The 26,289-nt window shown below is 42.3% G+C and overlaps 6 protein-coding genes and 1 non-coding gene across 16 annotated transcripts; 3 read left to right on the plus strand and 4 right to left on the minus strand.

Moving 5' to 3' along the window:
* Positions 1–220: 220 nt before the first annotated feature.
* On the minus strand, positions 221–5,612 carry LOC102703858 (prolycopene isomerase 1, chloroplastic). Of its 2 annotated transcripts, none has more exons than XM_040521703.1 (11): positions 5,278–5,612; positions 4,928–5,159; positions 4,711–4,821; positions 4,434–4,487; positions 3,908–4,195; positions 2,913–3,104; positions 2,225–2,383; positions 1,884–2,120; positions 1,199–1,528; positions 1,024–1,106; positions 221–704 (listed from the first exon to the last, which is right to left on the minus strand). In XM_040521703.1, the coding sequence occupies exons 1-9, from the start codon at positions 5,511–5,513 to the stop codon at positions 1,214–1,216; spliced, it is 1,824 nt and encodes a 607-aa protein (XP_040377637.1). In that variant the 5' UTR covers positions 5,514–5,612; the 3' UTR covers positions 221–704; positions 1,024–1,106; positions 1,199–1,213. The 2 variants fall into 2 exon arrangements, with proteins under 2 accessions (XP_040377637.1, XP_040377638.1); XM_040521704.1 differs by lacking the exon at positions 221–704 and adding an exon at positions 711–886.
* An 805-nt stretch (positions 5,613–6,417) lies between these two features.
* LOC107303821 lies at positions 6,418–7,443 on the plus strand. Its single transcript, XM_040521705.1, has 4 exons — positions 6,418–6,600; positions 6,681–6,747; positions 6,833–7,022; positions 7,135–7,443. The coding sequence occupies exons 1-4, from the start codon at positions 6,440–6,442 to the stop codon at positions 7,329–7,331; spliced, it is 615 nt and encodes a 204-aa protein (XP_040377639.1). The 5' UTR covers positions 6,418–6,439; the 3' UTR covers positions 7,332–7,443.
* A 3,859-nt stretch (positions 7,444–11,302) lies between these two features.
* LOC102704138 (vacuolar protein sorting-associated protein 9A-like) lies at positions 11,303–15,101 on the plus strand. Of its 9 annotated transcripts, XR_001549765.2 has the most exons (8): positions 11,303–11,536; positions 11,626–11,773; positions 11,881–12,051; positions 12,485–12,664; positions 13,258–13,540; positions 14,094–14,338; positions 14,446–14,487; positions 14,698–14,783. XR_001549765.2 is itself a non-coding variant. In XM_015834707.2 (7 exons), the coding sequence occupies exons 1-6, from the start codon at positions 11,349–11,351 to the stop codon at positions 14,457–14,459; spliced, it is 984 nt and encodes a 327-aa protein (XP_015690193.2). In that variant the 5' UTR covers positions 11,303–11,348; the 3' UTR covers positions 14,460–14,487; positions 14,572–14,790. The 9 variants fall into 9 exon arrangements, 5 of the variants coding, with proteins under 5 accessions (XP_015690193.2, XP_015690194.2, XP_015690192.2 ...); XR_001549766.2 differs by having other exon boundaries at positions 14,094–14,487; positions 14,572–14,790; XR_001549763.2 differs by having other exon boundaries at positions 14,446–14,790.
* Positions 15,102–15,253: 152 nt separating this feature from the next.
* TRNAS-AGA lies at positions 15,254–15,335 on the minus strand. The gene has a single exon. It is a non-coding gene; the product is annotated as a tRNA-Ser (tRNA).
* Positions 15,336–15,566: 231 nt separating this feature from the next.
* LOC102707385 (11-beta-hydroxysteroid dehydrogenase B) lies at positions 15,567–17,302 on the minus strand. Its single transcript, XM_006650813.2, has 6 exons — positions 16,927–17,302; positions 16,640–16,832; positions 16,475–16,560; positions 16,266–16,397; positions 15,988–16,155; positions 15,567–15,890 (listed from the first exon to the last, which is right to left on the minus strand). Exons 1-6 carry the CDS (start codon positions 17,110–17,112, stop codon positions 15,567–15,569), a joined length of 1,089 nt encoding a protein of 362 aa, XP_006650876.2. The 5' UTR covers positions 17,113–17,302.
* A 1,246-nt stretch (positions 17,303–18,548) lies between these two features.
* Positions 18,549–20,070, minus strand: LOC102707662 (ras-related protein RABA2a-like). Its single transcript, XM_006650814.3, has 2 exons — positions 19,628–20,070; positions 18,549–19,140 (listed from the first exon to the last, which is right to left on the minus strand). The coding sequence occupies exons 1-2, from the start codon at positions 19,808–19,810 to the stop codon at positions 18,649–18,651; spliced, it is 675 nt and encodes a 224-aa protein (XP_006650877.1). The 5' UTR covers positions 19,811–20,070; the 3' UTR covers positions 18,549–18,648.
* Positions 20,071–22,324: 2,254 nt separating this feature from the next.
* LOC102707947 (uncharacterized protein YacP) lies at positions 22,325–26,154 on the plus strand. Its single transcript, XM_006650815.3, has 10 exons — positions 22,325–22,537; positions 22,998–23,069; positions 23,307–23,431; positions 23,527–23,687; positions 24,039–24,108; positions 24,228–24,282; positions 24,767–24,850; positions 25,283–25,321; positions 25,490–25,536; positions 25,647–26,154. Exons 1-10 carry the CDS (start codon positions 22,436–22,438, stop codon positions 25,756–25,758), a joined length of 867 nt encoding a protein of 288 aa, XP_006650878.1. The 5' UTR covers positions 22,325–22,435; the 3' UTR covers positions 25,759–26,154.
* The last annotated feature ends 135 nt before the right edge of the window (positions 26,155–26,289 follow it).

Genomic DNA, 26,289 nt, shown 5'->3' on the forward strand with positions numbered 1-26,289 from the left:
TTTGACAGGAGTGTTGACTTGTGAAATGACTTTTTTTAATGGTGATGTTTAAAGATACTTTAAATTTTAGTTTTAAAACTTATTTTAGATTCTTTTTAATTTGTTTTCTAAGCCGAGAAAATGAGGTGGAAATGATGCCAAATTTACAATTTCAATAGATATTGACTTCCTGTAACAACAGAAGGTTAGAAATAATGGGGTCGGATTAATGCTGCTAATGTTGAGATTTTTTGCTGAACAAGTTTCAGCTCCTTTGTGATTTTCATTTCCTGCTGCTTTAGTCGTACAGGGCATCCATTCTTCTATTCTAAACGCAAATCCAACTCATGGAGCCGTGCTTATCTCCCCGTACCAGAAAAGAAATCGACAAAAGCCTGCATGTGCCACAGAACTTTCGGTAGAACGATACAACAAGCATGGTTCGCTTCAGGAGACCACTTTGCCAGAAGCTGCATTAACAATGCGGAAAAAAACAAACTTCATGTAGCCTGTGTTACCCGTTCTTCGTTTATCAGAAATTCAGAGCTATGGAATGTACAACATCATGCATCTTTTTTTTTCTTCTAAGAAAAACTTCTGTACATGAAGTATTCATTCTAAAATTCATGCTGATCCAGTTCTCCTTATATCGATCCATGGGTTCTTTGTTTCTTTATATGTATGTTGTAATGTAGTCATATACAGCTTGCCACAGATCTGCCTGCCTGCAAGCAGAGAGACGATGTAATACATGAAGCAAGAGAAACATATAACAGAGGCAGTCACATGGCTATGCCCTAAGGGATAGAAACAAGAAACAAGTGGTAGTAACAAACAGGAGCACCCAAAAGGTCCACCAAGATAGCTGTTCTGTTCATCCTCATCATGCTAATAAGAGACCAGGGCCCTGTCATTCGTTGACCAGGTCAATGGGCCTCACAGGCAGCCATCACTTCAGTTTGCATATGCTACTGTAAAGTGCTCATGTGTGCTGTGAGATATGGCTACATCACTATTCAAAGGGGGGTCGCCTGTTAGCTGTACCTCTGCATGTGGGGAGGATGAACTTATAGCTTTTAATCTTCATACATTAATCTTGATGTCTGTGAAAAGCTCCACACAGTATTCTTGCAAAACAAAGTTGATTGTTCCAGTTTTAGTAGCCAAAATTTAGATTTTGCAGAATGAAACGGTTATGTAAAAGAAAGTAGAAACTGACCTGATTGTCTGCATATCAAATTCCAACAGCATCAAGAAGCTCTGAGTGCTGTGACACAGGGACTAGCGTGTTTGCGACAATTGCGCCACTTGCTGCGACGGCCGGTACACCGATGCCTGGGAAAGTCGAGTCACCACAGCAGAATAGCTGGGGTATCGGTGTTGCCTGCCCAGGGAAAGTAGCCTCCCCAGCTTTTATGGCTGGACCATAGGTTCCTCTATTTCTTCGGAGGAACCTCTTGTGTGTTAATGGTGTTCCAACCAGCTTCACGTCGCATTTTTCTCTGCTAAATCTTGGACCAAGGGCAAGCTCCACAGCTTTCCACATCACCTGAAAGGTTTACATTAACATGTCACCGAAGACAACAAGTTACTATTTACAATCAGTACATAAGGAGTTCTATATGAAAAGTGTATCTAGTTTCGATAACTTTTTACTAGCTTTTGATAATTTTTGCTTCCTTGAAGTTTTAATATCCAGATTATTAGTCTAGACTCTAGACTGCTAGACAAGCCATATGCCCATGCGCGCACGTGTGCAAAAGACGGGTAAGCAGATGAAATTTCCAGGAAATAGCTGAACTGATGAAATTTTATTAAAGGCGCATGGATTTTTAGGTGCTAACTCCCAGCTATCAATGGAAACGCTACAAGAACAAGAGCACAGCAGTTGTTCTATGTTGTACCTCAGAGCGTTCTTCTTTCAGCCTTCGATACTCGGCGCTTTTCCGGTCTAGTCCCTCCCACAAACTGAAAGGTTCTGTTCCTGGTGTATAAGCATGTAGGACATGCTTTCCAGGCGGCGCTAAGCCATTTCCAAGAACACTAGGAACTGATATCAATACAACGTTCTGGTCACCATCAACTCCTTTGTTCCAATCATTAACCACAATATGATGGATTCCAAGGTCCTCTCTAGCATTCTGTTCCAGTTATGTAAGTAGTTAAGTGAGATAATGTCTGAGTCAATGTGGAACACACACCTTAATAATCATAATTTGCTAACGTGAAGTGTATGACAACCAACCTCCACATCAAAACCCAAGTGGAGATGCATAAACGATTCACATTGTGGAGTTGCTTTCACTTTGTCTTTATATGATCTTGGGACAGCATCTGGTGGCAGTAAATCCAAAGTATCCCACATCGATGCATTGCTAACAACTGCTTTCTTTGCACGCACAATCTGCATGAGGAGAAAATTCCCGACAAGATTTCAACAGCTGCTCAATCTTCAAAACGTAGGTTGCATGATGGAAGTCAATACAAGGAAATAGCTTACTATCTAGTGACCTAGAATAACATGGCACAATCATGCCACTCGAAAATAGATTGCATAAGACAACAAGGTGAGAAAAGTTACCCCATCTTGGCCTACATGATTTCTATGGTCTGCCACTACTGCAAATGGGTGGACCAAGGCCTAAAGCCTAAACTAAATGCAATATGCAGTACTGAAGGTAACACTTTTTTTTTTTTTGCAGGAAAACATATAATGATTGTTGTGGATTGTGCATTGAAGTCTTTGTAACATCCACAAGGCTCAAGGTAATGTAAGTACCATCATACTTGATGAAATCATTACCATGGTAACAGTACAGATCAGTGCTGCTATAATTGGTTTTGTGTTCATAACTTTGTATCACTGACATCATTTCCTTCTAGGTAACAGTTCGTTTTTGTTTGCTAATAACATATCCTTACGAGATACTTACTTGTCCACTTTGTAGCTTGACACCAACTGCTCGACCATTTTCAATTAAAATTTTGTCAACATGAGAACGAAGAGCAAGTCTGCCACCAAATTTTTTGATTCCTCGCACAAGGGCATCTATTATTGCTCCGCTTCCCTCAAGAGGATACTCAAGCGAGCATCCTGGTTTATACCATTCTGCAAACATATAAACCTGTGGTTGTAGTTAGACCAAATGATGAAACAGAAAAAACTTCATAAGAGTGAACTTGAGCACACTTCAGAAAAGCTATCATAGAGGTAAATACTGAATAATATGGAAAACCATGCATTGTAACTTATTGTGTGCTAATTGTATGGTTCAGTGCCCAATATTTCATGTAGCAGACATTGCCATCCACCAATGGGAATGCATGCCATTAACCTATAGAATTTTAGATCTGCTACAAATACAATCACTACCATGGAGACTTCATTGACTGGTTTAGGCCTTTAGGGTCACGTGAGAGTGACTACTGAATGGTATAGATCCTGAAATAGCACCTGCTACATAAACTATATGTAGAAAACACTACATTGAGGTCGTTTCAACTTTAGATGACCTGATGAGTGATGACATGAGCATGTAACACCGGCACAACTATTGTATATTGGATAGGAACAAGAGGAATATTACACCAATAAGCCCATCATATGATGTCCTCGCCATTAGGTGCACAGATAAATACATTCACAGAAGTTGTGCAATAAAAGTATTCCTTTGTTCATCTATTTAATGACCTCATTTACACCAATAAACCCATCATATGCATTCGGAAATCATATTCTGTCATCTTGATATTGGTCGTTTTTCACAGTGAATTAAATGTTTGTTTAAAAGAAACCAGCGGGAAATGATAATTAAATTAATTAAATGTTGGCAAAGCAAATGGTATTGAAATTAAAGGAAAACAAGCAGAATAAGGAATTCAATGTTGGCAGAAATACTGAAAGTTAAGCTGTTGGAAATTAGTTTACCATTTCTGCAGAAAGAGCACCATCAGATTTGACTCCCGCAAGTAGAAAACACAAGAGATCGATCCAATTACGAACAAAGGGATTTTTCAGACCCAATGAATCGACAATCTCTGAGAATGGTCGTAGAAGTTTTGTAGCGCCAAGAGCTCCTTGAGGTCCCATTTGCAGGATTGATTTCAAGAGAGAAGGAGCATATCTACCAGCAGCTGTGGAGAGCACACCTAAATCACCTCGAATGGAAAGTGGAGGCAAAGCCATTGCAGCTGCAGATATAGGAATAACTGCATCCTGAGATTGTTTTAGTATGGTATCAGTCCATGTCCTAATGGAACATAACATGGCCCTAAGATTTTTTTTCTAAAAAAGAAGATACTCTGTGAAAACAAGTGAACAGAAACGAAAGCCTTAATAATGTATGCATTGCACACGTGTTGTTAGAAGTTCAGTGTGTAGTGAGTCCATCTACACAACTATGGCTGCAGGAGTATTTTCCAAAGAAAACACATTTCAGACTCAAGAAACTCACAAGAAGCTTTTTCCACTCCTGGACTGCATCAACGCCAACAAATGCCTCGAGATCCTGAAGGAATTGCAAGTCAGAATCTCACCAGTGCTCAGACCATCCAATAGAACAAAATGGTTATAATCGGGACTGCATAAATGTGAGAGAGCATCTCCGAGCTCAATGATCAGCCATGCCATTTGAGAAGAAATAGCATATCTAAGTGAAAACTGGTAATGCCGCAGAGAGTTATGTGAATGGTTCCAATAATTACATTTGTAAATAGTAAAATGATGCTCACTTTGAGGAAATCAGTTGGACCTATCCGCGAGAGGAATTGGCCTTCAGGCACATAAACCATCCAGGAGTCATATGAGGCACATGGAACTGATTCGCCTAGCGCATCAAGGACCTGACCAGTTGAATGACCACATCAACTTCAGACAATTAAACATACCCTCAGTGCTACAATGGGGAGAACAATTTGCTGCCTGTGTGGTATGCAGTTATAGAATCACCTGGGCGAGGGGATTGGCCTGGGGACCTCGAGACTGGAAGCCGGAGAACAAGGAGGGACCCGAGTCGAAGTTGAAGCCCTTTATGTCGAACGAGTGCGCGGCGCCTCCCGGGCGGTCATGGCTCTCGAGCACGAGCACGTCCTGGTTGTACCTAGCCAGGAGCCCCGCGCAGCACAGCCCGCCGATCCCGCTCCCGATGACGACGACGTCCGCCTCCGGCCTCTCCGCCACCCTGACAGATTCACAAGACGAAACGGCGGCGCGCGCGCGCACAGCCATGAGCATCGATCAAGCGCGAACCGCGCTCCGCCACGGTTTGAACCGGCGAGAGTGGTGGTGCGAAAACGTACCCGGAGAGAGCGCCGTCCTCGCCCTCGGGGAAGGAGGGCTCAGCGGGGCGCTCGTCGGCGGCCACCGCCCGGCAGCGCGCGGAACCAGCGGCCACCACCGCTGGCGCGCCTCCGCCCCGGCGTCGTGGACATGCGGCGCCGGCGCTGGTGGTCGGCGAGCGCGGCCGGCGGGGGGAGGGGCCGCGGTGCCGGCGCGGAGGCTGCAGCGCGCGGGAGGCCAACGCGGCGGAAGCCATCTCGGATGCCGGAGAAGACGGAGAACAATGGCGCGCGCCTCGTCGGCTACTGCCTCTGCGGGGTTACTGGCGCAGTAGGATCAGGCCGCACGCGGCCGCGGCGGAAGTGAGGCGGCCACCGTGGACACGTGGCATCTCGCCGGCCTTTCTCCGTTCGCGGCAGCCGATCGGCTCGACGCGACGGGAAGGCCAGGCCCATCTGGCCCATCACTCGCGGCAGTCGTGTTTTTTCCCCTATTATTATTCAGCCAGATTTCTTCATTTTTTGCCTAAACGTTTTCCGAACTTTTTGAAAATTTGCTATAAAAAGTTTCTTCAAAAAATATATAAATCTATTTTACAACTTTTTATAACCAATGATTAATTAATTATATACTAATATATTATCCATGCGGATAATTAACCTACCGCCAAACGCAACCTAAGGTCCTTTTTCATTTTCTAGTAGCGGTTTTAAATTTTCGCGCACATCTTGTAATCTTCTAAACGGTGCAGTTTAGGGATGTTTCTATTAGCAGTAGTTAGCAAGTACGGGTGAATTACATGTAATGGATTTAATTAGAATTTTTTAATAATGGAAATGCGTTACATTAAACGAGGAAAAAACTAATCAATAAATGAACACGAATAATGGATCAAACGGGGTGGCTAAATGGGCCCGTGGGCCAGAGATGGTACGGCGGCCCATTTAGCCCGCGAAATCCACTGGGCCTTGTGTAAATGAAATCCGACTCGACTCGGTTTCTACTTATACGTGTCGGACTGGGTTTGCCATGGCTAGGGCTAGCTACCCCTCTATAAATTCAATCTTCTTCTTGTGTTTGTGTAGAGACCACCGACGCCTGCATTGCAGTAGACAGGAGTGCAGCAGCCGCCGGCAGAGAAATTAAGAGTAGCTTTGCCGCCGATCGACCGACGAACGATCGATGGGTTCTCTCGTGTCTCGTGTAGCGCCGTCGGATGAAACAACGGAGGAGCTGACGCCCAGTTGTGTAGCAGAGGAAGAGCAGCGAGAGGAAGAGGAAGAAGAGGAGGAGGAAGAAGAAGAAGAAGAAGAAGAACGCATCCGGAGGCTTCCATCAGAGGAGTAAAGTAAACTCCATTACGAGTGATTTGAGTTTCTGCCTTTATCTAATAAACCTGACGGCAAATCCCCTTGCGTTGCAGGGTGCGCGACGGCTATTACCTTCGCAAGACAAACGCCGCTATTCGATATTACAATGCCAATCATCCGGTAAGTTTGTAACGATCGATTGATAATTGTGCAGCTAGATGTGTGTTTGTGACATTGTGTTCACTGATTGGTTGATTGGTTTCAGGGCGAGGAGTATGAGCTCGTCAAGCCTTTGATCGCCGCCAGTGTCTTCTTCAAGCTGCAGCTGTGGTACCACGCTAGCTTCCTGGCTCGCCGGAAGGGCCAGGCTTCGCCACCGCCCGTCGAATACTTCTTCGCCGAGCTGCGCCATTGCCCCACCGACTCCTTCGTCGTCGAAGCATGCACCATGATCAGTAAGCTACATATATATAATCACACTTAAATTCTTTTTTGAACGATCAGTGCATGTGTTCTAATAAGTAATTATCATATGCTTAATTTCTTCTTCTTTTTCTTCTTCATCAGAAAATCCGGAAAGCTGCTCCGGCAACAAGTGTTCGCTTTGCCCTAGAAGTTATGGGATTGTGCACCCTAGCGAAGAGGAGCTTCTGTGCGGAAAGGAAGAAGATGTCAAGGACTTCATACGGTTGATGAATTTGGCGCCGCTGCCCTTCACATGCCCTGTCACAGTGCCTGAAATTGAAGTTGTGATCGCAAAGTAGAAAAAATTGTAAGCGAGCACCTGACAGCCAGGCCCTAGATTAGGCTTTGTAATTAATCTCGGGCTGCAGCTGTCCGGCATGTAATAACCTGACCTGTTTATCTTTTCATATAATAGCCAAATTAAGTTCTTCTTTTTTATCTTTTCAGACAGGAAACATTTGGTGCTGTAATCTACCACACCAATTAAGTGCTTCCTTATATTTTCAGAAAGGAGGTGCAGTAATCTGTGATAGATTATCTGTCACACCAATACACCATGATCAAATATATAAACTCTAATTTAATCTGCTAGGACACTAATCACTATGAATACGCGTACAACTCGTATGAATTGTGGTGGTATTTTGCGATATTGAAAGCTCGCGTGATTACGAATCATGGTCAGGTCGATGTCGCGGCCGCAGTCATGGGCCTCATGGCCGGCCTTTCTCCATTATCGGGCCCATCGTAGCCTTATTGAAAGGCCCATCTTAAAACACTTCTTACAGATGGGCCTTCTCTCGGCCAACCAACATATTCTCTAATTATACAAGTTTAGAGTTACGTATTTCTGATTTTAATGTTAAAAAAACTTAGACAAACTTGATGTTAAGTTAAGGAATATTTGGTGAACTTATTTTTTTAGTAAAGGCCCATTTGACACGTGTCTTCTGTGTGGGCCTTCTCTAGGCCCACGACAAATCAGACTGTATTCCCTCCATATTTTTATGTATGACATCATTGACTTTTAGAATCACGTTTGACCATTCGTCTTATTTAAAATTTATATTCAAATATGCAAAATTATAATGCATAATTAAAGTTTCTATAATAATAAATCATATTATAACAAAATAATTAATAATTATATATTTTTTTGAATTTGACGAATGGTCAAATATGGATCTAAAAGTCAACGGCGTCATATAAAAAATATGGAGGGAGTAATCGGAAATCTTAGCCGGTTCGGATCCTCCTTGCGCCTCGTCATATACGAGTGGGAGATTGCAGCCACCGCCAAGAAGATTCAACGCCAGAATCGCGCGAAGAATTCAGTTCAGTTCAGTTTCATTCGAATCCGATTTGATGGGTGCTCTCGTGTCCCGCGCTGTCGCTGCCGTGCTAGGCGATCATGCCTCGGATGAAGCGGGCGAGCTGAGGAGATGGATGGAGGAGGATGCCAAGCGTCAAGCCATGGAAGAGGAGGAAGAACAGTTCTTGCGCCATCACCCTGATGATGATACCCTCCCTTTTTACCTTCGCAACCGACCGCTCCCATCCGAGGAGTACGTACGCTGCCGCATTTGCTTATACCGTTTCCGGTTTTTATATTTGATGCAGTTAAATTGTCGGAATTTGTTTGCTTATCTATTTTATTTTCAAAGAATACATAATTAGGAGTACTTATATTTTAGCTCCCACGGTTTCGCACCTACGACGGCTTATAAGTCAAAATTTAAATTTTAAAACTAAATTTTAGACTTTTTAAATCCCTAAGGATATATATATATATATATATATATATATATATATATAACATGGTTTCTTTTTTTCTTAAAAAAATTGAGACAATGGGAGCTTTTATTTTTATTTCTTTTGTTATTAAAGAAGTTGTAAGAACAACCATTTTTTATATTTATACATGTATAAATAAAACATAAAAAAAGTAAATAGAGTACTATGGCTGCGTTCGTGGGGTGGGAGGTAAGATAACTTACCTCCGGCACGAAAAATATAGTAATAGATTAGTACATAATTAATAAATTATTAATTATTAAAAAATATAAAATAGATTAATATGATTTTTTAAAACAACTTTCCTTTAGAATTTTTTTGCAAAAAATATATTGTTTAGCAATTCGGGAAGCGTACACGTGCAAAACGAGAGTGATAAGTTAACTTACAGGGGTGAAGAAAGGGGGCCTATAGCGTATCCTTAAACTTTGGCATCTTTAAACTGTTTCCATCCTTAACTTATCCATAAATGACACTGTCAACTGCAGGGAGCGCGACGGCTATTTCATTTGGGAAGCTCAGGCCGCTCTTCAACAATACAATGCCATTCATCCAGTAAGTATGATGATGATGATGACGACGACGATCATGACACTGTTAATATTAATTGACTGATGAATCGACGTGCGTATAATTGATAATGTTCACTGATCGATTAATTTCAGGGCGTGGAGTATGATCTCGTCAAGCCTTTGATGGGCGCCTGCGTCTTCTTCAGAGGTAACATGCGGTATCATGTCAGCTTCTTGGCTCAGAGAAGGGGTGGTCAGGTTGCACCCCCCGTCGAGTACTTCTTCGCCGAGCTGTGCGATGGCTGCTCCGACGACGAATTCATCGTTGATGCATGCACCATGATCGGTAAGCACACACCTCCCTCAACATTCAGATAGTGTGTCAGTGTGTATGTGTTTTTTTTTAACATGAATGGATCGACGAATTCTTATTCAGTTTTCTTTCTTCCCTTATCAGAAGATCCGCAGAGCTGCTCTGGAAACAGGTGCTCGTTTTGCCCTGGAAATTACGGGATTGCGCACCCGTGTGAGCAGGAGCTCTTGTGTGGAGAGGAAGAACATGCCAAGGAGTTTATCAGGTTGATGAATATGGCCCCAGCACCGTTCACATGCCCTACTGAAACAGTTGCACCGCCTGACGTTGAAATTGTGATTGAACATTAGCAACTGCATATATTTATCAGCCCCTGTTTATGTCCAAAATCGGAAGGCCAATTGGGCATTGGCCACACCCAATACCTTCTTATTGGATGAGTATTTTGTCACTCTTAAAAGAATATTTTGTCACTGGAGCCACATGTCTCTTATGAATACTCATAATAATTTTGTTATTGGAGCAAATTTATCATTGAAGCCACATATCAGAGACTCATGAGAACCCACGTGTTATATACAGCGAGACCACTCGTAGGAGTAGAAAAAGTTAAATTTCCCATAAAATAGACTTTACTCCGTGTATTTACTTCTTGATTCAGGATCGTTCTTGACTGGAGTGTTTCGGTTTAATGACGACTCCTGGAGGTTTTGGCTGTAAGTTTGTGATCTTTCAGCCTAAGGTGTGCTAGTCGGCCGTGTATGGTTTGCCATTTGTAATCTGGCTCGTCGAAAAGAATATCATGTGAATGAAATTATGGTTCGCTAGGGAAGCACATATAATGTGATGGTGTAGTTCTTGATGCATAGCTTTACGCACTATGGTTTAAATCTTGTGGGGTGATTGTTTTGTATTTGCAAAAGAAAATTAATTTATGGACAAACTTATATATATATATATATATATATATATATATATATATATATTCTTAACGATCCAGAAGACAATGTTACAAAATAAAATACGATGAAAAAACCTCAAAACATACTTTAATTTTAAACTTTAATTTTAAGGTTGAAAATTTAAATTTTATTTTGTAAGCTTAACCAAAAGAAAAATATGGGACAGACTTCACAGACTGAGTCAATAATATAAACCGCTTGGTTTCTAGTGGAGCTAAAATGATTTAATTGAATTAGAAAGTTTCGATGAAATTACCAATTGATCAATGATTTATTACCCAATTTTTAAGATTATTCCCTAATTTCGACACGCATATTTTTTTTCAAAAAAATTATATATAGACGTTCATCTTTTATATTTATATAATATATTTTTAACCTTTTAACTTTACAGTAATTAATTTTATTATTTATAATCACTATTACCGCTGTCACATATTAAATTTATTTTTTAGTTTTTAGATACAATATTTTCACTCTTCGTCTTATTTAAAAAAATTTCGATTAATATTTTTGTTATTACTAGTACTTTATGTATAACTAATTTTTTAAATAAAATAAATGTTTAAAATATTGGACATAAAAATAAAAAATTAAAATTATTATGTAACGAAGGTATCAAATAACTATAAAATTTTATATAATATTTCATCAATCGTCAACAGAGGTACCAAACATTCGCTGTCGGGTTCGCGCACGCCGTCTGCGAGACGTGTCGAGTGATACCAAACCGCCATGCTTCTCTCCCCAAATTCTCTTCCCTCCCCCTCAAAAATTCCGGCAGTCCGCCGCGCGCGCGCTCGGCCGGCCGCCAATCCCGCCATGGAGAGCCCCGCGTCGCCGGCGTCGCGGCTGGACTTCTACGACTTCATTGCCCGCATGCGCCGCCCCGCCGCCGCCGGCCTCTTCCACTCCATCAGGAAGTCCGTCCCCTCTTCCCCCCTCCTCCTAGGGCCTTGCCCTGACCATGCCTGCGGATCTAGTTCTGACCTGAGGCTTTCAACTGCTGCAGCTTCCTCGCGTCCCTCTCGCAGGGCGAGCCCAACGCCGAGGAGGGCGGCGCCAGGGTCCAGGCCTTCTTCGCGGAGATGGAGGCCGCCATTAGGGACCACCCGCTTTGGGCGAATGCCTCCAATCAGGAAATCGACAACGCGCTCGAGGTGAGCCATAACCCTTGCGGTTCGTTTCGCTGCTGGAATCCCGTGCCCAATGCGTGGAATTTCAACTGAAACTATTGCGTGTCTGCGTGTTATTGTGCGACCATTAGGGGCTTGAGAAGTTTATCATGACCAAGTTGTTCGATCGAACCTTTGCTTCGTCTGCGGAGGATGTGAAGGCCGACATGGAGATCACAGAGAAGATTGGCCTCTTGCAGCGCTTTGTTAGGCCTCATCACTTGGACATACCCAAGGTTCTGCATAATGAGACAGCTTGGCTGGTAATGCGACAATTGACTCAAAAACCTTTGAACTCAGCTTCTTTCGCTGTTCCTGGTGTTTTTCAAAAATTAGAGCTCCTATGACTAACGTTGTGACTTGTGAGCAATGAACATACGGGCTATGAGTTATACACTTATACCCCCTAGTAATATTTATATATGCACTTGAGAAAATTGAAAATTATCATTAGGTTACTATGAATTATCTCTTATATAACCAGCATTACCTTGTGGATTGGCCATCATGTAGATTATGCGTGATAAAAGTGCACTGGGTTAACATTTAATAGATAATCATTCGATGTATTTCTCTTATGATTTGTTCATCGTTGTTTAAAGTTTTAAATTTGCCCAACATGAAAGAAGTACTGTTACCATACAACTAAGGCCCAAATTAACTATGATCTTCAATCAAATGTTTGTGCTATTGTAGCTTGCAGTTAAAGAGTTGCAAAAGATTAATTCCTTCAAATCACCACGAGAGAAGCTTATTTGTGTTTTGAGCTGTTGTCAAATCATCAATAACTTGCTTCTAAATGTGTCGATGTCAAATGATCGAACATTGTCCGGGGCTGATGATTTTCTTCCTATTCTTATTTATATTACAATCAAGGTAAGCTACTTTTGTTGATTTTTATTCTTTCTCCAATTATTCTCAGCCAGATTGTCACCTAAAGTTTGACGCTGACAGATCATTGAACCCAAGGTTATCTATTAATCTTAAGTACTAATGGTCTAAGTTTTCTAATCATAAATTCAATTCACCTCATATCATATTTTGATGTTAGGATTCTTCACTCCTATCTCTTTACAGCTAAATTAGGTAACACTGATGATAAATTGCAATTTGGTATTTGTTAATGTAGCAATCCTTTTTTTTTTACAAAATGTAAGTAGTATAGACCTTTGGTGTGTAATGATCCAATGATCTTATGATATAAATTGATTATTGCTGTTTGTTGTTAGTTAATGTTACTCTTATATGCCTTATTGATATTAAATCTAATTTTCCTTTGGATTCACTAACGGACATGAGTTTCTCTAGAGAGTATATGATACAAGTAAGTTGAAAGCTGATAGTTGTCACTAATGCGTTTGTGATACTTTATGCATTCTACATTTCTACTTTGGAAAATCCTAGTCTCTAATACTTTCATGTTTTTTCTATACGGAGTACAACTGACAATGTACTAAAATTTGATGTAGGCCAATCCTCCTCAGCTGCACTCAAATCTAAAGTTTATTCAGCTCTTCAGAAGAGAAACAAAGCTTATCTCTGAAGTTGAATACTATCTCACAAACCTCATTTCAGCAAAGATGTTTATAATAAATGTCGATGGACGCTCACTATCCATGGAAGAAAGTGTGTTCCAGGCACATATGGAGTCTGCAAGACTTGGTAATCACATATCTGTTGCTAGCAGTACTAGCTCACAAGGATTGGGTACATCTACAGCAGGACTGAACGAGGAATCTGGTGTTACAGAAGGTCTGTTTTTAATATTTGTAGATCAATTTGTTTGAGAATATTTGCATCAAGTTTTCACCTAAATGATTTTTCTTTTGGCACGTTGAAGGTTTGTTTCCTTCTGATCTTCACGTCCTGTTTAAGAATCACTAGTACTTAGTACTTCCTCAGTCTCAGATTATATGGGATTTTGACTATTCACTTGTAATTTTTAACCATTCGTCTTATTCAAAAATTTAGTACAAATATAAAAATTTATAAGTAATACTTAAACTACTTTTAATAATAAACAAAAAAATAAAAAATATTTTTAAATTTTTTTAAATAAGACGAGTGGTCAAACATTACAAACAAAAAGTCAAAATCCCATGTAATATGGGACGGAGGGAGTACTTACTAGTTAGAAGCTACAATAGCATTTTACTAAGTATTTGAAGTTAGCCCTTTTAAGTGGCAACATTTAGGTTTCCTTTTAAGTGGCTCTGAACTTGTGATATTTCTCAACTCTAAGGGTTTAGATTTAGTTTTCCTTGCTTTAGCTGCATAATCACAATTCTTAGTTCATATTTAACAGGATTAAGATTCCCATTCATGGACTCTGAAACTGAAAGCTTGACTCCAGGGGAAGTCAAGCAATTGCATGAGCACTACAGGAAAGTAGTCACCAGATATAAACTGCTGTCTAAAGCTTTAAGAAAGTTATCGGTAGATGAGGACCAGCTCCTTAATTCAGTAGATGATTGATGAAGCAATGCGAAGATGCTGACAAGAGATGGCATTGGTTAATTTTAAACACCCTACATATCCCTACCCATGCATGTAATGACCGAATGCACACACATGCTGACATGCATAGTTTTTCATTGATAGTAGGAAAACAAGCACGTTCTGACCCACTCATGCTTGTCCATGATACTGCACTCCAGGCACCTGTAACTAGGTTCCGGGGCTGCCAGGATGCACTACAGGTATGGCCACATAACCTTCAGGGCTGAGAAATGGATATCTGTGCCTTTGCATTGCAAGCTGTTGATGAGCAGCCACTTGTGCAGTTTAGTTCCTGTCTAGTCTGTCCACTCCTTGGAGCGTAGGAATAGGTGTGCGTTGGGAATTACATTTGGCATATGTTGCTGATCATGTTCAACCGCTGTCACACATCAAATCTTCTGTGCTGAAAGGTGCTTGCTTGCCTGTGTGCCGGTGCGCGGCCGGCCGTGGTGGCATAATGAGGCTTATGCATGATTCGCTTATGAAGCTCCCTGCACAAGTGTTGTACAGAACAGCAAGTTAATGCTGACAAAGCTGCTACTTGAGTGATTAACCAACGACCGGTACCATGGTAACTTCGAACACGGCTTCGTGTGCTGGCGTATCAATGTGTAAATATGAGTAGTGATTCAGAATTTGGATTGTCCTGTACTCGTGAGTCGTGAAAGGGTTGAACACACTGTGAATCTGTGACAACACTATAGCTCGAAAATTATAAATGAGCAAGATTCAATGTAAGGGATTTATATCTGGACATTTTTGTTTGATTCTCGTAATTATAAATGAGCAAGATTCAATGCAAGGGATTTATAGATGGAAATTTTTGTTTGATTCTCATACCAAGAGAGCTTGTAGACGGACATTTTCTCCTGATAGGGCTCACGAATTTGTTTGTTTCTCGTACCAAGAGAGCTTGTAGACGGACATTTTCTCCTGATAGGGCTCACGAAAAGAGGTGACAAAAATCGTGGTCGGCAGGATTCGAACCTGCGCGGGCAAAGCCCACATGATTTCTAGTCATGCCCGATAACCACTCCGGCACGACCACTGGATGAACTCCAGTGAACAAATCTTCTTAATATCGTATCACACTGTAGTGAAATTATGATCAAATTACTTAAATATTCCATGTTGACATCGCATTGTTTATTCGAACACCCGCTCGCCAAATCAGTTCATAGATACCATCGTATCACATATTACTAGCGCAAATAGCGTATTTACGTTTACACACACCACGAACATAACATGTGCTGTGCCACATGCACGCACGCGTTCCTCACTCCAGCTTGTGCTGCTGGACGGCGGCGGCGCGTCCCGGGCTCCGGGCCGGCGGGTACTCCAGCAATGGGCGGGCAGGCGGAGCCGGCAGCGCGGCGGGCTGCGCCGGAGCAGCGAGCGGGCGGCGGGCGCTCGCCGGCGGTGACGGTGACGCCGTGGAGAGCAGCAGGCGGAAGGTCCAGGCGAGGACGTCGGGCGCGAAGGCGCGGAACACGAGGAAGACGTCGTACCAGCTGGGGTGCTTCACGTGGGCGTCGCCGCGGCACGCGCCGGCGACCACCATCCTCGCGTACGCCTCCACTTGCCCGCCGGCGAGCGGCACCTGATCTCAGTCGACGGCGAGTCCGTTCATCAGTGTGCACTACTGATTAACCAAACGGTGAGCTGATTTGATTTGATTTGATGTTTGGTTTAGTTACCTCTCGCTCCTCCCCTTTCCACTGCATCTCCGCGCCTTCCTCGAGCATGAACTTGCCGCCGGTGGCCTCGCCGCCGATCCAGCCGTGCGTCGCCACGCTGATGCCCACCTCGTCGCCCACCTCGTACCGGAGCGTCTCGTAGAAGTTGATCACCGCTGCCTTCGCCGCCTGCACGCATGGCATACATCATCTTCAGATCATTCTGAACTGAAGCACAGCTTGATCTGATGGCGTAATCTTGGGTTAGTTAGAAGAACAGAAGATCATCAATGGCGTACGGAGTATAGGCTCATCCTGGGCATGGGCAGCCAGCTCTCGACGGCGGCGTTGACGACGACGCGGCCATGGCTCCGCCGCAGGTAGGGGAGCGCGGCGTAGGTCGGGTACACGTTCCCCCAGAAGTTGACGTCCTGCACGGCCGGATCGAGTCGGGAATCAATCCATGCACGCAAGCTGCTCGACGACGAACACATGGTTACGCACGTACCATGAGATGAGGGAACGCGACCGTGTCGCCGGCCTCCTCGAAGCAGAAATCATGGCCCAGGCTCACGGTGTTCACCAGATGGTTCACTGCAACGAATGCGCACAAAGATTTTTATCCTAACAATTCGATTCAGTTCAAAGGCTTTGATTGCAACTGATGACTGACGCTGGCCGAAGTAGCTGATGGTGTCGCCGACGAGCCTCCGGCAGTCGTCCTCCTTGACGACGTCGGCGGCGATGACGAGGACCTGGCCAGCGCCGAGCGCCCGCGCGCTCTCCCGTATCGCGAACAGCCGGTGCTCCCTCCTCGCCACAAGCACCAGGTTCGCGTTCCTCCGCGCGTACTCGTACGCGATTTGCTGCAAAAACCGAAACGATTTTGAACACCCCCAAGTTCTTGACAGGCGCGTGCTCCGCGCATGTCGCCCGGCGGCGTTCTTGCGTGTTACTCACCTCTCCGATGGCGGAGGCGGCGCCGGTGATGAGGACGACCTTGTCGTGCATGTTCTCGACGGTGAGGGTCTTGACGACCCACTCCACCCCGCGCAGGAACGACAGCGCCGGCCAGGCGAACGCCAGCATCACCATGCTCGCCGGCGGCACCACCAGGTCCATCACCGCGTTCAGCACCTGCTCCATCGATCAAATCAATTAAAATCTCTACCTCGCTGCACGATTCCTTTCCCTTTCTTGCTATATATCCACACGCTCCAATCCAGCCAAACGTTCGAATGGATCAGCCAGTCTCTGGTGCTTTCTGGTGTTCTTGGGAGGAGCTAGGCAGGAGGAGGAGGAGGAAGAAGGATCAAGATCGAGTCTTGCGATGAGTCTGCCATTTTGGCGAGAGAGATGAGCAGATAAGGGGAGCAGATGAGGACGGGTGCAGGCGTGCATGGATGGCAGCTGCGCAGGCATGCCGCCCGCCGCCATGAACACACGTCGAGAGCAGAGGCGCCACGGCGAGGGAGGCAAGCTTTGGCCGCTTCCTGCAGGCGACGCACGGGCACGCAAAATTCAAAGCCTTGTTGCATATGTCTTTCTCCTCCGATCTGTCGCGCTACTACACCCTCCATTTGCTGCTTAATTCGGTTGTTTCATAAATCGATCATAATAATTCGTGGTTTTTGTATGAAAAAAAATCAGAGACTTCTCCGGATTATGTGAAAAGGGGGAAAGCCTTTCACCTCAAGTATGTTTAATGACAAAACAATTCACAACAAAACAAATGATAATTATATTTTCTAATGAGACGAACGATCTGATGTAGATATAAAAGTTAACGATATTAAATATAAGAGATTTGCTTCAGTCCAATAAAAAGTAACAAAAAATAACTCGAGGTACTGGTATTTCGCGGTACCAGATCATTTTTTATCGTTGGTTCTAATTGTGTACATCCTACTCAGCTAATTCCAATGGTGAAAAATGATTTGGTACCCCATACCTCGAGATACTTTTTGCTAGACTGTAAAATTGCTCTAAATATAAAAACCAGACATAGTCTTATTTAATCTCCTTTAGATTGTATCAGCAAAAAGAACAGGCATTACAAAATGATAATAAGCCATAAATATTGCAGGTCTGGCAAAGCTTAAACCATCTTTTTAGAGAAACATGAAACTGAGAATGCCCGGCGAAAAACCTGAAACTTGAGTATATAACAAGCCTACAGTTTTTTTTTTTTTGAGATTCTCTATGAAACAATGTAACAACAGTTAAGCGGTGATGAATGAATCATACAGACTCTGAAAGAAATGGTAAGGTCTGACAGGAGATGGTTTGCAGACAACCCCAGGTTGAGCAAATCAAAAGGCAAGATTTTTTTCTCAGAAAAGAGTCAACATGAGTTCCTCTCAAAAACTTTATGTTGTACCGGACAGTCACAGTATTAGGAGGACAATTTCTTTTTTCATTTTTTTTTGAAAACTTATTTCTTTTTTCATTTTTGGCAACAGTACAACACTAGAACATCAACCGCACGGACAATGTAGAGTATCAGATCCAAATTGTCAAAGCAACCGTACGTCCGTACCATGTTACTCTTATGTACAGAAGCAGAATGAAGAGCTTTCATCTCCCGAATGTAATCCTTTATTTTTGTTGCATGACACCACATTTTTTGACAATTACAAAGAGGATCACCTCAAGCAATCCGCCTGAAACAAACATCGACGGCTAGAAAGAGCAGCATCTTGATGTAAAACTGCTAGAATCTGTCGTGGAGAGTTGAATAGATTGGCCCTCTCTGACAGCGCCAGCACCACCAGCTGCAGCCTCATCTGAAGCCAATGCCTTCTTGCTGATGATTCTGTAGATCTCAGTGAGGACGGTCTGAAAAGCTTTGTCCACGTTCGTGGCGTCGAGCGCAGAGGTCTCGACGAAGGACAGGCCCTCCCTCTCTGCAAAGCTCGCCGCATCCTCCATGGCCACTGATCGGAGATGCTTGAGGTCGATCTTGTTGCCGATGAGCATGACGACGATGTTGGAGTCGGCGTGGTCTCGGAGCTCCTTGAGCCACCTCTTCACGTTCTCGAAAGTCGTGGCCTTTGTGACGTCGTAGACGAGCAGCGCCCCCACGGCGCCGCGGTAGTAGGCGCTCGTGATTGCCCGGTACCGTTCTTGCCCGGCGGTGTCCCATATCTGGGCTTTCACAATCTTTCCTTCAACCTGGGTTGCAAGATTGAAGCAAATTAACAAAATTGAAGCAAGGTGGAAGACAATAGTAGGATCATGGAACATGGATTCATTTGCTGTGTGCGTGCGGCTCAAACAGTCTGTACAAATTACAAAATTTGCAGGATTTCAACAAAGAAAGAATTCTGCTTTGGCAATAGCAATTGCACCCATCCATGGAAACCAAAAGGAGACGCTGATATCAAAGAGAAACCGATCCGTACTGAACAGCTGAACATATCAAAGGGGGATTTTTTTTTCTCTGAATTGAAATCTACAAAAGAACAGTAAAACTATTCTGAATTCTACCGTCAAGACTGGGCATCAAACAGGCAGGTCAGCAGGCGATCGTTGTCAAGCAGGCAGCACGCATGAACAAGGACAGCCGATTCGAGCAGCTCCAGAGACATTCAGAGGAAGCAGCAACAGCGGAGCGCAGAAACAGAGGAAGAAGCTGAGGAGAAGGGGATGCGACGCGAACCTCGATGGTGCGGGTGGCGAACTCGACGCCGATGGTGGACTTGGAGTCGAGGGAGAAGCTGTTGCGGGTGAATCGGGAGAGGAGGTTGGACTTGCCCACGCCGGAGTCGCCGATCAGCACGATCTTGAACAGGTAGTCGTACTCGTCGCCGCCCTGCTCCCACGTCGCCGGCCGGCGAGCCATCGATCGATCGCCCGATTCGGCCTCCCCTCCTCCTCCTCCTCCTCCTCCTTGCTCTCGCCGCCGCCTTGGCCCGTTGCTCTCACCCACGCCTCCTTCTTCTTGGAGCCTCCGCCTCCGCCTCCGCCTCCGCCTCCGATCTCCGTTTCTTCCTCCTCCTTCCCAAGAAGCTTAGTTGGGTAGCTGCAGCTGCCGCTGCCGCTTCTTCCTCTTCGTCTGGCTTACTTGGGTTGGTTTCTTGGCTTTGCACGGGAAGACGCGTGCGTGAGGGCGACCTGATTGATTTTTATTTGGAGCGAGCGAGCGAGAGAGTGCGCGTGCAAATTGGTAAGGCCACGCTTGGGTTCAACGCTAATATTTTTGTCTAGTGCAACTGTGCAGGATTTCTAAATGGATTTGCAAAGTTGGAGCATGTTGTCTAGTCGTTGGCTTCTACAGAGTTTTCTTCAGAGTGATCATGAGAGCATCCACGATCAAAAACATCACTAGAGATAAAGTGGATTATGTAATACTTGACCACATTAATTACTGTATAATAAGAAAAATGAGTACAATATTGTCCTTGTTTTTAACATATCTATCTTTAGAATAAGAGATTTTCTAAAGAGATATTATGGTCTTTGAGAATGTAACTAGATGCACCAAAATTTTAGTATATGTAGACATATACTGTTTCGATGTATTAAATTTTTACACTACAAAAAATAGTATTTCCAGGTATCTTTTTTAGGATGGTAAAAAACTTTTAAAATAAATGTACATGTACAATTTTTTTTGTTGAAAATGTGTGTGAAACATCATGCACATATGATATAATGCATTTATTAGATTATTAAGTATATCACACTTTTTACTTCTCTAGAGTTTATCGTTGATAACAATTTTCCAAATCAATTTAGCTCCTAAGTAGTACCATCGACATGGTTATCTCAATCAGTCCATCCATCGTACGGTTGTGGCATCATCAAACCTTCTGCACTAATGGCAACCATGGTTATTGGATGTAGACACATCAGTGTATGCCTACCAATATTCCACTATGAGAAAGAGAGGATTCCAAAACCAAAAGCACAATTTGGAGACCACCATATCAAGGATAATTCTGCCATTCTGCTGAGCTGGGAAGATGTTTTATTTTTCTCTCCCCTAAAGATTGATCAGTTGGAACATGGAAGATGGTATTGGAATCATTCCAACTTCCAAACAGAAACACACGGGCTCTATAATATTAACTTCAATCATGGTTTTGACCTCAAACAAACAAACTCCCCTGTGCCTTTATTTCTATGATTGATAAAATTATGGATGGCTGATGAACAGGCAGGAACAAGGAAAAGCAATGGAAAATAGCCAGAAAATCAATGGCTGGAAGAGAAGTTCAAAGGACACGCTTTTGATGAGAGCCACCCAAATTGGATGGCTTCCCAGAGAGTTTAGTAGTTAACTATACAGAGTTAAGTAGTTAACAATACGATGCTTTCATGTAAAAGGGAAAAATAGTGAAAAGAAGAAGATAGGAAGAAGATGCCATGGTGTCAACTTAAGTATGCATATGAGGAAGGAAATTGCTATGCGTACGATTTAACCATCTGACTTACGTACAACTCAATTAATCAACGGCTGCGGTGCTACTCACTTGACCCTCTTTGTCTAATCAATGGTTACAGTGTTTCAGTTATACGTAGTTAGTATAATTGGGTCATACGTATAGTGGAACTATGCATAAAAATGAGAAGGGTTTTATAATGCACGTATGAAAAGTCCACACACAATTGTATAACACAGTTGCATGGAGGATGGAATCATGGAAAGATGGACGAAGGGGAATAGTAGCTTACACAAATCATTGGTCACAGGTTCTGTTTATTTTATTCCTTCAAAATGCTTGCATAATTCACTCATCATCGGATGTTTATTCCCTCAATAATGTATCCATAATCATCTTCAGTCATTTCTAGCTACTTAGTATAAACGATTAAATCTAAAACTAGAAAAACTAAAAACGACTACTTTACAAATATATAATGGAGAACTTTTATATAAAAAATTTCTACGTTGCGTTTAGAAGTGTAAAGAACTCATCTATGAAACTTTCTCCTGCCAAAAATATTTATTATTTAGAACAAGATTTGATTAAACTTATAAAATTATAACAAATCATTTTGCGTTATAATAAATATAAAGACTTTATTATATTATGATAGTATTTTTCGAGTGTAATATATCTGTATCATTTATATTTTTGAACAATATATTTAAACTGACCATTTAGAAAATTATCAATGATTATAATTTTCAAAATTTAAATAAATCTGATACTAAACAACAAATATTTATTTTTGACAGACGGAGTAATTCATAATCGAAAACCAGAAAATAACAGTGCCCTTGATAATAGTGAAGCAGGTTGACAAAGGCCAGGAGCAGGGACGCGTGTGAGCCTGTGGTCCGTTAGATCGGGCATCGGACGGTCCACACGCCGCGGGAGGTTATGGCTGGCGTCTCCTCTCCTCGCGCGGCGGCCGCACCACACCCACCCGTTCCGGCGCGGCGGCATCTCTCTCTCACTCTCTCTCTCCTCCTCCTCCTCCTCTCTCTCTACGGCGAGGCGGCGGCGGCGGCGGCGGGATGGTGGGCTCGGCCGCGTACTCCGCCGCGTCGACCGTCGTCGTGGTGATGGCCAAGGGCAAGGGGAAGGGCGGCAAAGGCGGCTCCTCCGGCGCCCACAAGGTCAGCCGACCTCATTCCTCCCCTCGACTACCCCCAACAGGTTTGATACGGTCGAATTCGGGGCAACGTGGCTCGAATGAATGTGACTGCGAATGAGCATTCGTTTCAAATTCAATCCGCAGCAAGAAGTAGCAGTTATTACGGACCATTTACCTTCTAATAAAATTTAGGGGTAAAAATTGCCTTTTGGTGGTGTGTTATCACGTTGCGGCATCAACGATGGAAAAGGAAAACTGTTCAGAATTGAGCTGTCTATGTTTCCTTTGTTATCAATGTTAATCAAAACATGTTTGTTTGGTACATTCTTAATTTATTACTATATATATATATATATATATATATATATATATATATATATTTCGATTATGAAGAGAATGGAAGATTCTATATTGGACCCATGGGTAACAAACAGGTCAGCTCTATGGCTGGGCACCCTAACAGACTGCCTCTATATTTCTAGGTTTCTGAGCGACGGCCTCCTCGGATCACTTCCAATGTGAAGCAGAGCCTGAGGATTCTAAAATTTTGGAAGGTATAAGCTTTGTTGCATTGCCTTTTCTTACTGTGGTAAAACTTGTGATCTGCTGCATCTGGTATGGAGTCATATAACATCTCGTAATAAATTCATCTGGCAATGTACGGCCAAATGGGGATACCCAAAGCGTCCAAGATTAACTTTGGCAGATCCTCACTGAATCATATATTAAGATATGCGTGCCTTTTGTATTCTGAAGCTTAGTTTTAACAGTTATTTAATCCTTGTTATCAGGATTATGAAAGAAGGCAAACAAGTGGACCTCAGCCTGCTACTCGTTACCGCAAAAAGAAAGTGATAAAAGAAGTGCTTCCTGATGACACAGACTTCTATGAGGACGCTTCTTCCACTCTTCACTAGTCAGGCTGCCACTCATTTCTTAGTCAAAACTTCAGTATTTTTTTGGATTGGTGATTTGATGAGATTACTGACATTGTTTCGTCATTTCTTCTAGCACAAATCAGGGTTTGGAAATTGCATCCCCAGTTATTCTTGTGGATGGTTATAATGTATGTGGCTACTGGGGAAAGCTTAAGAAGGACTTCATGAATGGAAGGCAAGAGATTGCAAGACAAATGCTCATTGATGAGCTGGTATCTTTCAGTGCAGTAAGAGGTTTGTACTTTGTAGTAGAGAAATTAAATCCATTGCATATTGTCTCAAGTGTGATTTCTTTAATAAAAAGTAGGCGTTACTTGTGCTGTCTAGTTAGGAAGTAACTGATGAAGCTGATAGACAGTTTTGTCTTACCCTACTCTGATTGTTAGTTAGGCACTTATGATTTCTATTAGATCAATCACCAGTTTAATAGTGCCTTATAGTGAAAAAGATAGTGACGATTTACAAATACATGTCTCCTTAATTGTGGAACATAAGAAGTTGGTGTCCTTTTTGCCTGTCTCAAGAGCCATGTGGGGTCCTTTTATGCCGACTTTCTTATACCATCTGTTATTCTCATGCTTGCAGAAATAAAAGTTGTGGTAGTATTTGATGCTGCAGCCTCTGGGCTTTCTACACATACAGAAACTTATAAAGGGTGAGATAATATTGTGAGCTCATATAAGCTGATATATCCAAAAATAATTGGAATCTTAATGTTTCAAGCAGTTTAGTCCCTAGGGAATCCTAACAGACAGATTTTACTTCATGGAATAGGGTTGATGTGGTGTATTCTGGTGACTTATCTGCTGATTCTTGGATTGAGAAGGAGGTAATGCTGATAAAATTCTTATTCAGAAGAAAGGATACCCTTAGAGTTCCCAGCTGATCAGACATGTCCATTTATCACAGTGCAAATTTCACATATAGATTTAGAATAAGCCAAAAAAAAAAAACTTTGGCTTATGAAGCATGCATAACTGGAAGTCTTTATACCAGAAAATTGTTGGGTCTGTTTCACCAGCAGTAACGCTCCAGTGATGGGTCTTATACTAGCTGTATTTTGGTACAAAACTATTCAAATGTCTAGTGATTATGTGAATGAGGATCGGTAGAGCAAGCATAGTTTATTCGAGGGTTATACACCAATACTGATCTCAAGTGATGCACTCTTGGTTCTTACCTGCTGTATTTTCATCCATGGGCTTTTAATGTCTCATATTCATGCCTGTGACATTTGAATTTTGAAGCAACGAAAATCAAATGTATGTAATGAAAGCAAATTATTTCTTATGATGGTTCTTTGACAAACATAGGTTGAAGCTTTGGTGGCAGATGGATGTCCAAAAGTCTGGGTTGTAACATCTGATGCATTGGAGCAACAATTGGCACATGGAGAAGTATGTTATCACCCTTTACAGGATTAGCTTCTTCGATCATGTATGTCTGATGTTAGACATTGTTGTATCGGTTTATGGTTAAGAACTAGTTCATTTTGTCAAGTTCTACCTCATATTTGAACATAAAGTAGCAGAAAACACATTTTGTATCCTACACATTTAATTACTAAAATTTCCCAATGGTCTCTCATCTGAAAAAAAACAAACACTGAATGTTTTATGTCCAAACTGAATATTTCCTTCAAAAGAGTTAGGCAGGAAAGATAATGTATAATGTTCAGACTTTTACATTTATGAGGAATGTACCAACATGTATGATGTGAAGCTCAGAAGTGAAAGTTTACATTCCCCTAAAAGATTTTGGTGTGGTTCTATCGTCAAATGTTTTATTCTTGATCGTTAAAAATCTCATTCCCACTGTATATTTTGTAGGGTGCTCTTATTTGGAGCTCTAATAGATTGGTCAAAGAGGTTAGTTCTTAATATTTTCATCAAGCACACATTACCTGTTCAAATAGATGTCCTTTACTTGAATATCTGATCACGTGCATTGTGCTGATATAACATACTTTTATACTGAATGTTTTGTTGTAATTTTGGTAGTAGATACTTATTTTGTTTTATCTTGTTGCTCTGCAGATAAAAGAATCAGAAAAGGAGCTTGATGAAGAGCTGAAGGAAACAAGGTTCAGGCTTCAAATGATTCCTGCCTCTTTTTTCCTCTTATGTGTTTGGTTTGAGCATCTCACAGAAATTTCTGAATAACCTGTTTATATTTGGATTTTGAAATCGGCAGGTCAACATCGTTGCAAGGGAAGCTTTTTCAGCACAAGCTGAAACCTAAAGTAGTTCATGCATTGAAAGATCTCCGGAATAAGCTTGAAGAACAAGAGCGGGGAAAGAGGTGACTACATGCTGGATGGCATGAACATGGAGTTGTAAAATGGCTGACAAGCGCACCTGCATTGGATCCGTAGGCAGGGCTGATTTAACATGGTGAGGGCATTGATATGATGTAATATAGGATCTGGGTTTTTGTAATGACCCAGTTTGTGCTTTGTGGAGAGAGGCTGAGGTAGGCTAGGCATGCTTTGCATCAGAAATTCAGAACCTTGCAGCTCCAGAGAAGAAAGTTACGAGCTGTACAGTAATGTAAATAATATCAGCAGATTCCTCTTGATTAATCTTGCAGAAGCTCTCTTGCGTGGAAGATCATTGTACTTTATTCTTTTTGATTTTTTTAAGGATACGAGAGAGGAAGAATACGTGTATGTATATATGATTCTGGATTTCAATGAATGTTACCGTTCGGTATGAAACTCTGTCAACATCTAGAGAGGAACATAGCCAGCAGTGCAGACAGATTAGTCAAAATATGTCCAAATCATCCATAATGAAGTAGCCAAGCCAAAACCATTCATCACATTCACACTGACATC

The sequence above is a fragment of the Oryza brachyantha genome, chromosome 3 (assembly GCF_000231095.2).
Source record: "Oryza brachyantha chromosome 3, ObraRS2, whole genome shotgun sequence".
Lineage (NCBI taxonomy): Eukaryota > Viridiplantae > Streptophyta > Magnoliopsida > Poales > Poaceae > Oryza > Oryza brachyantha.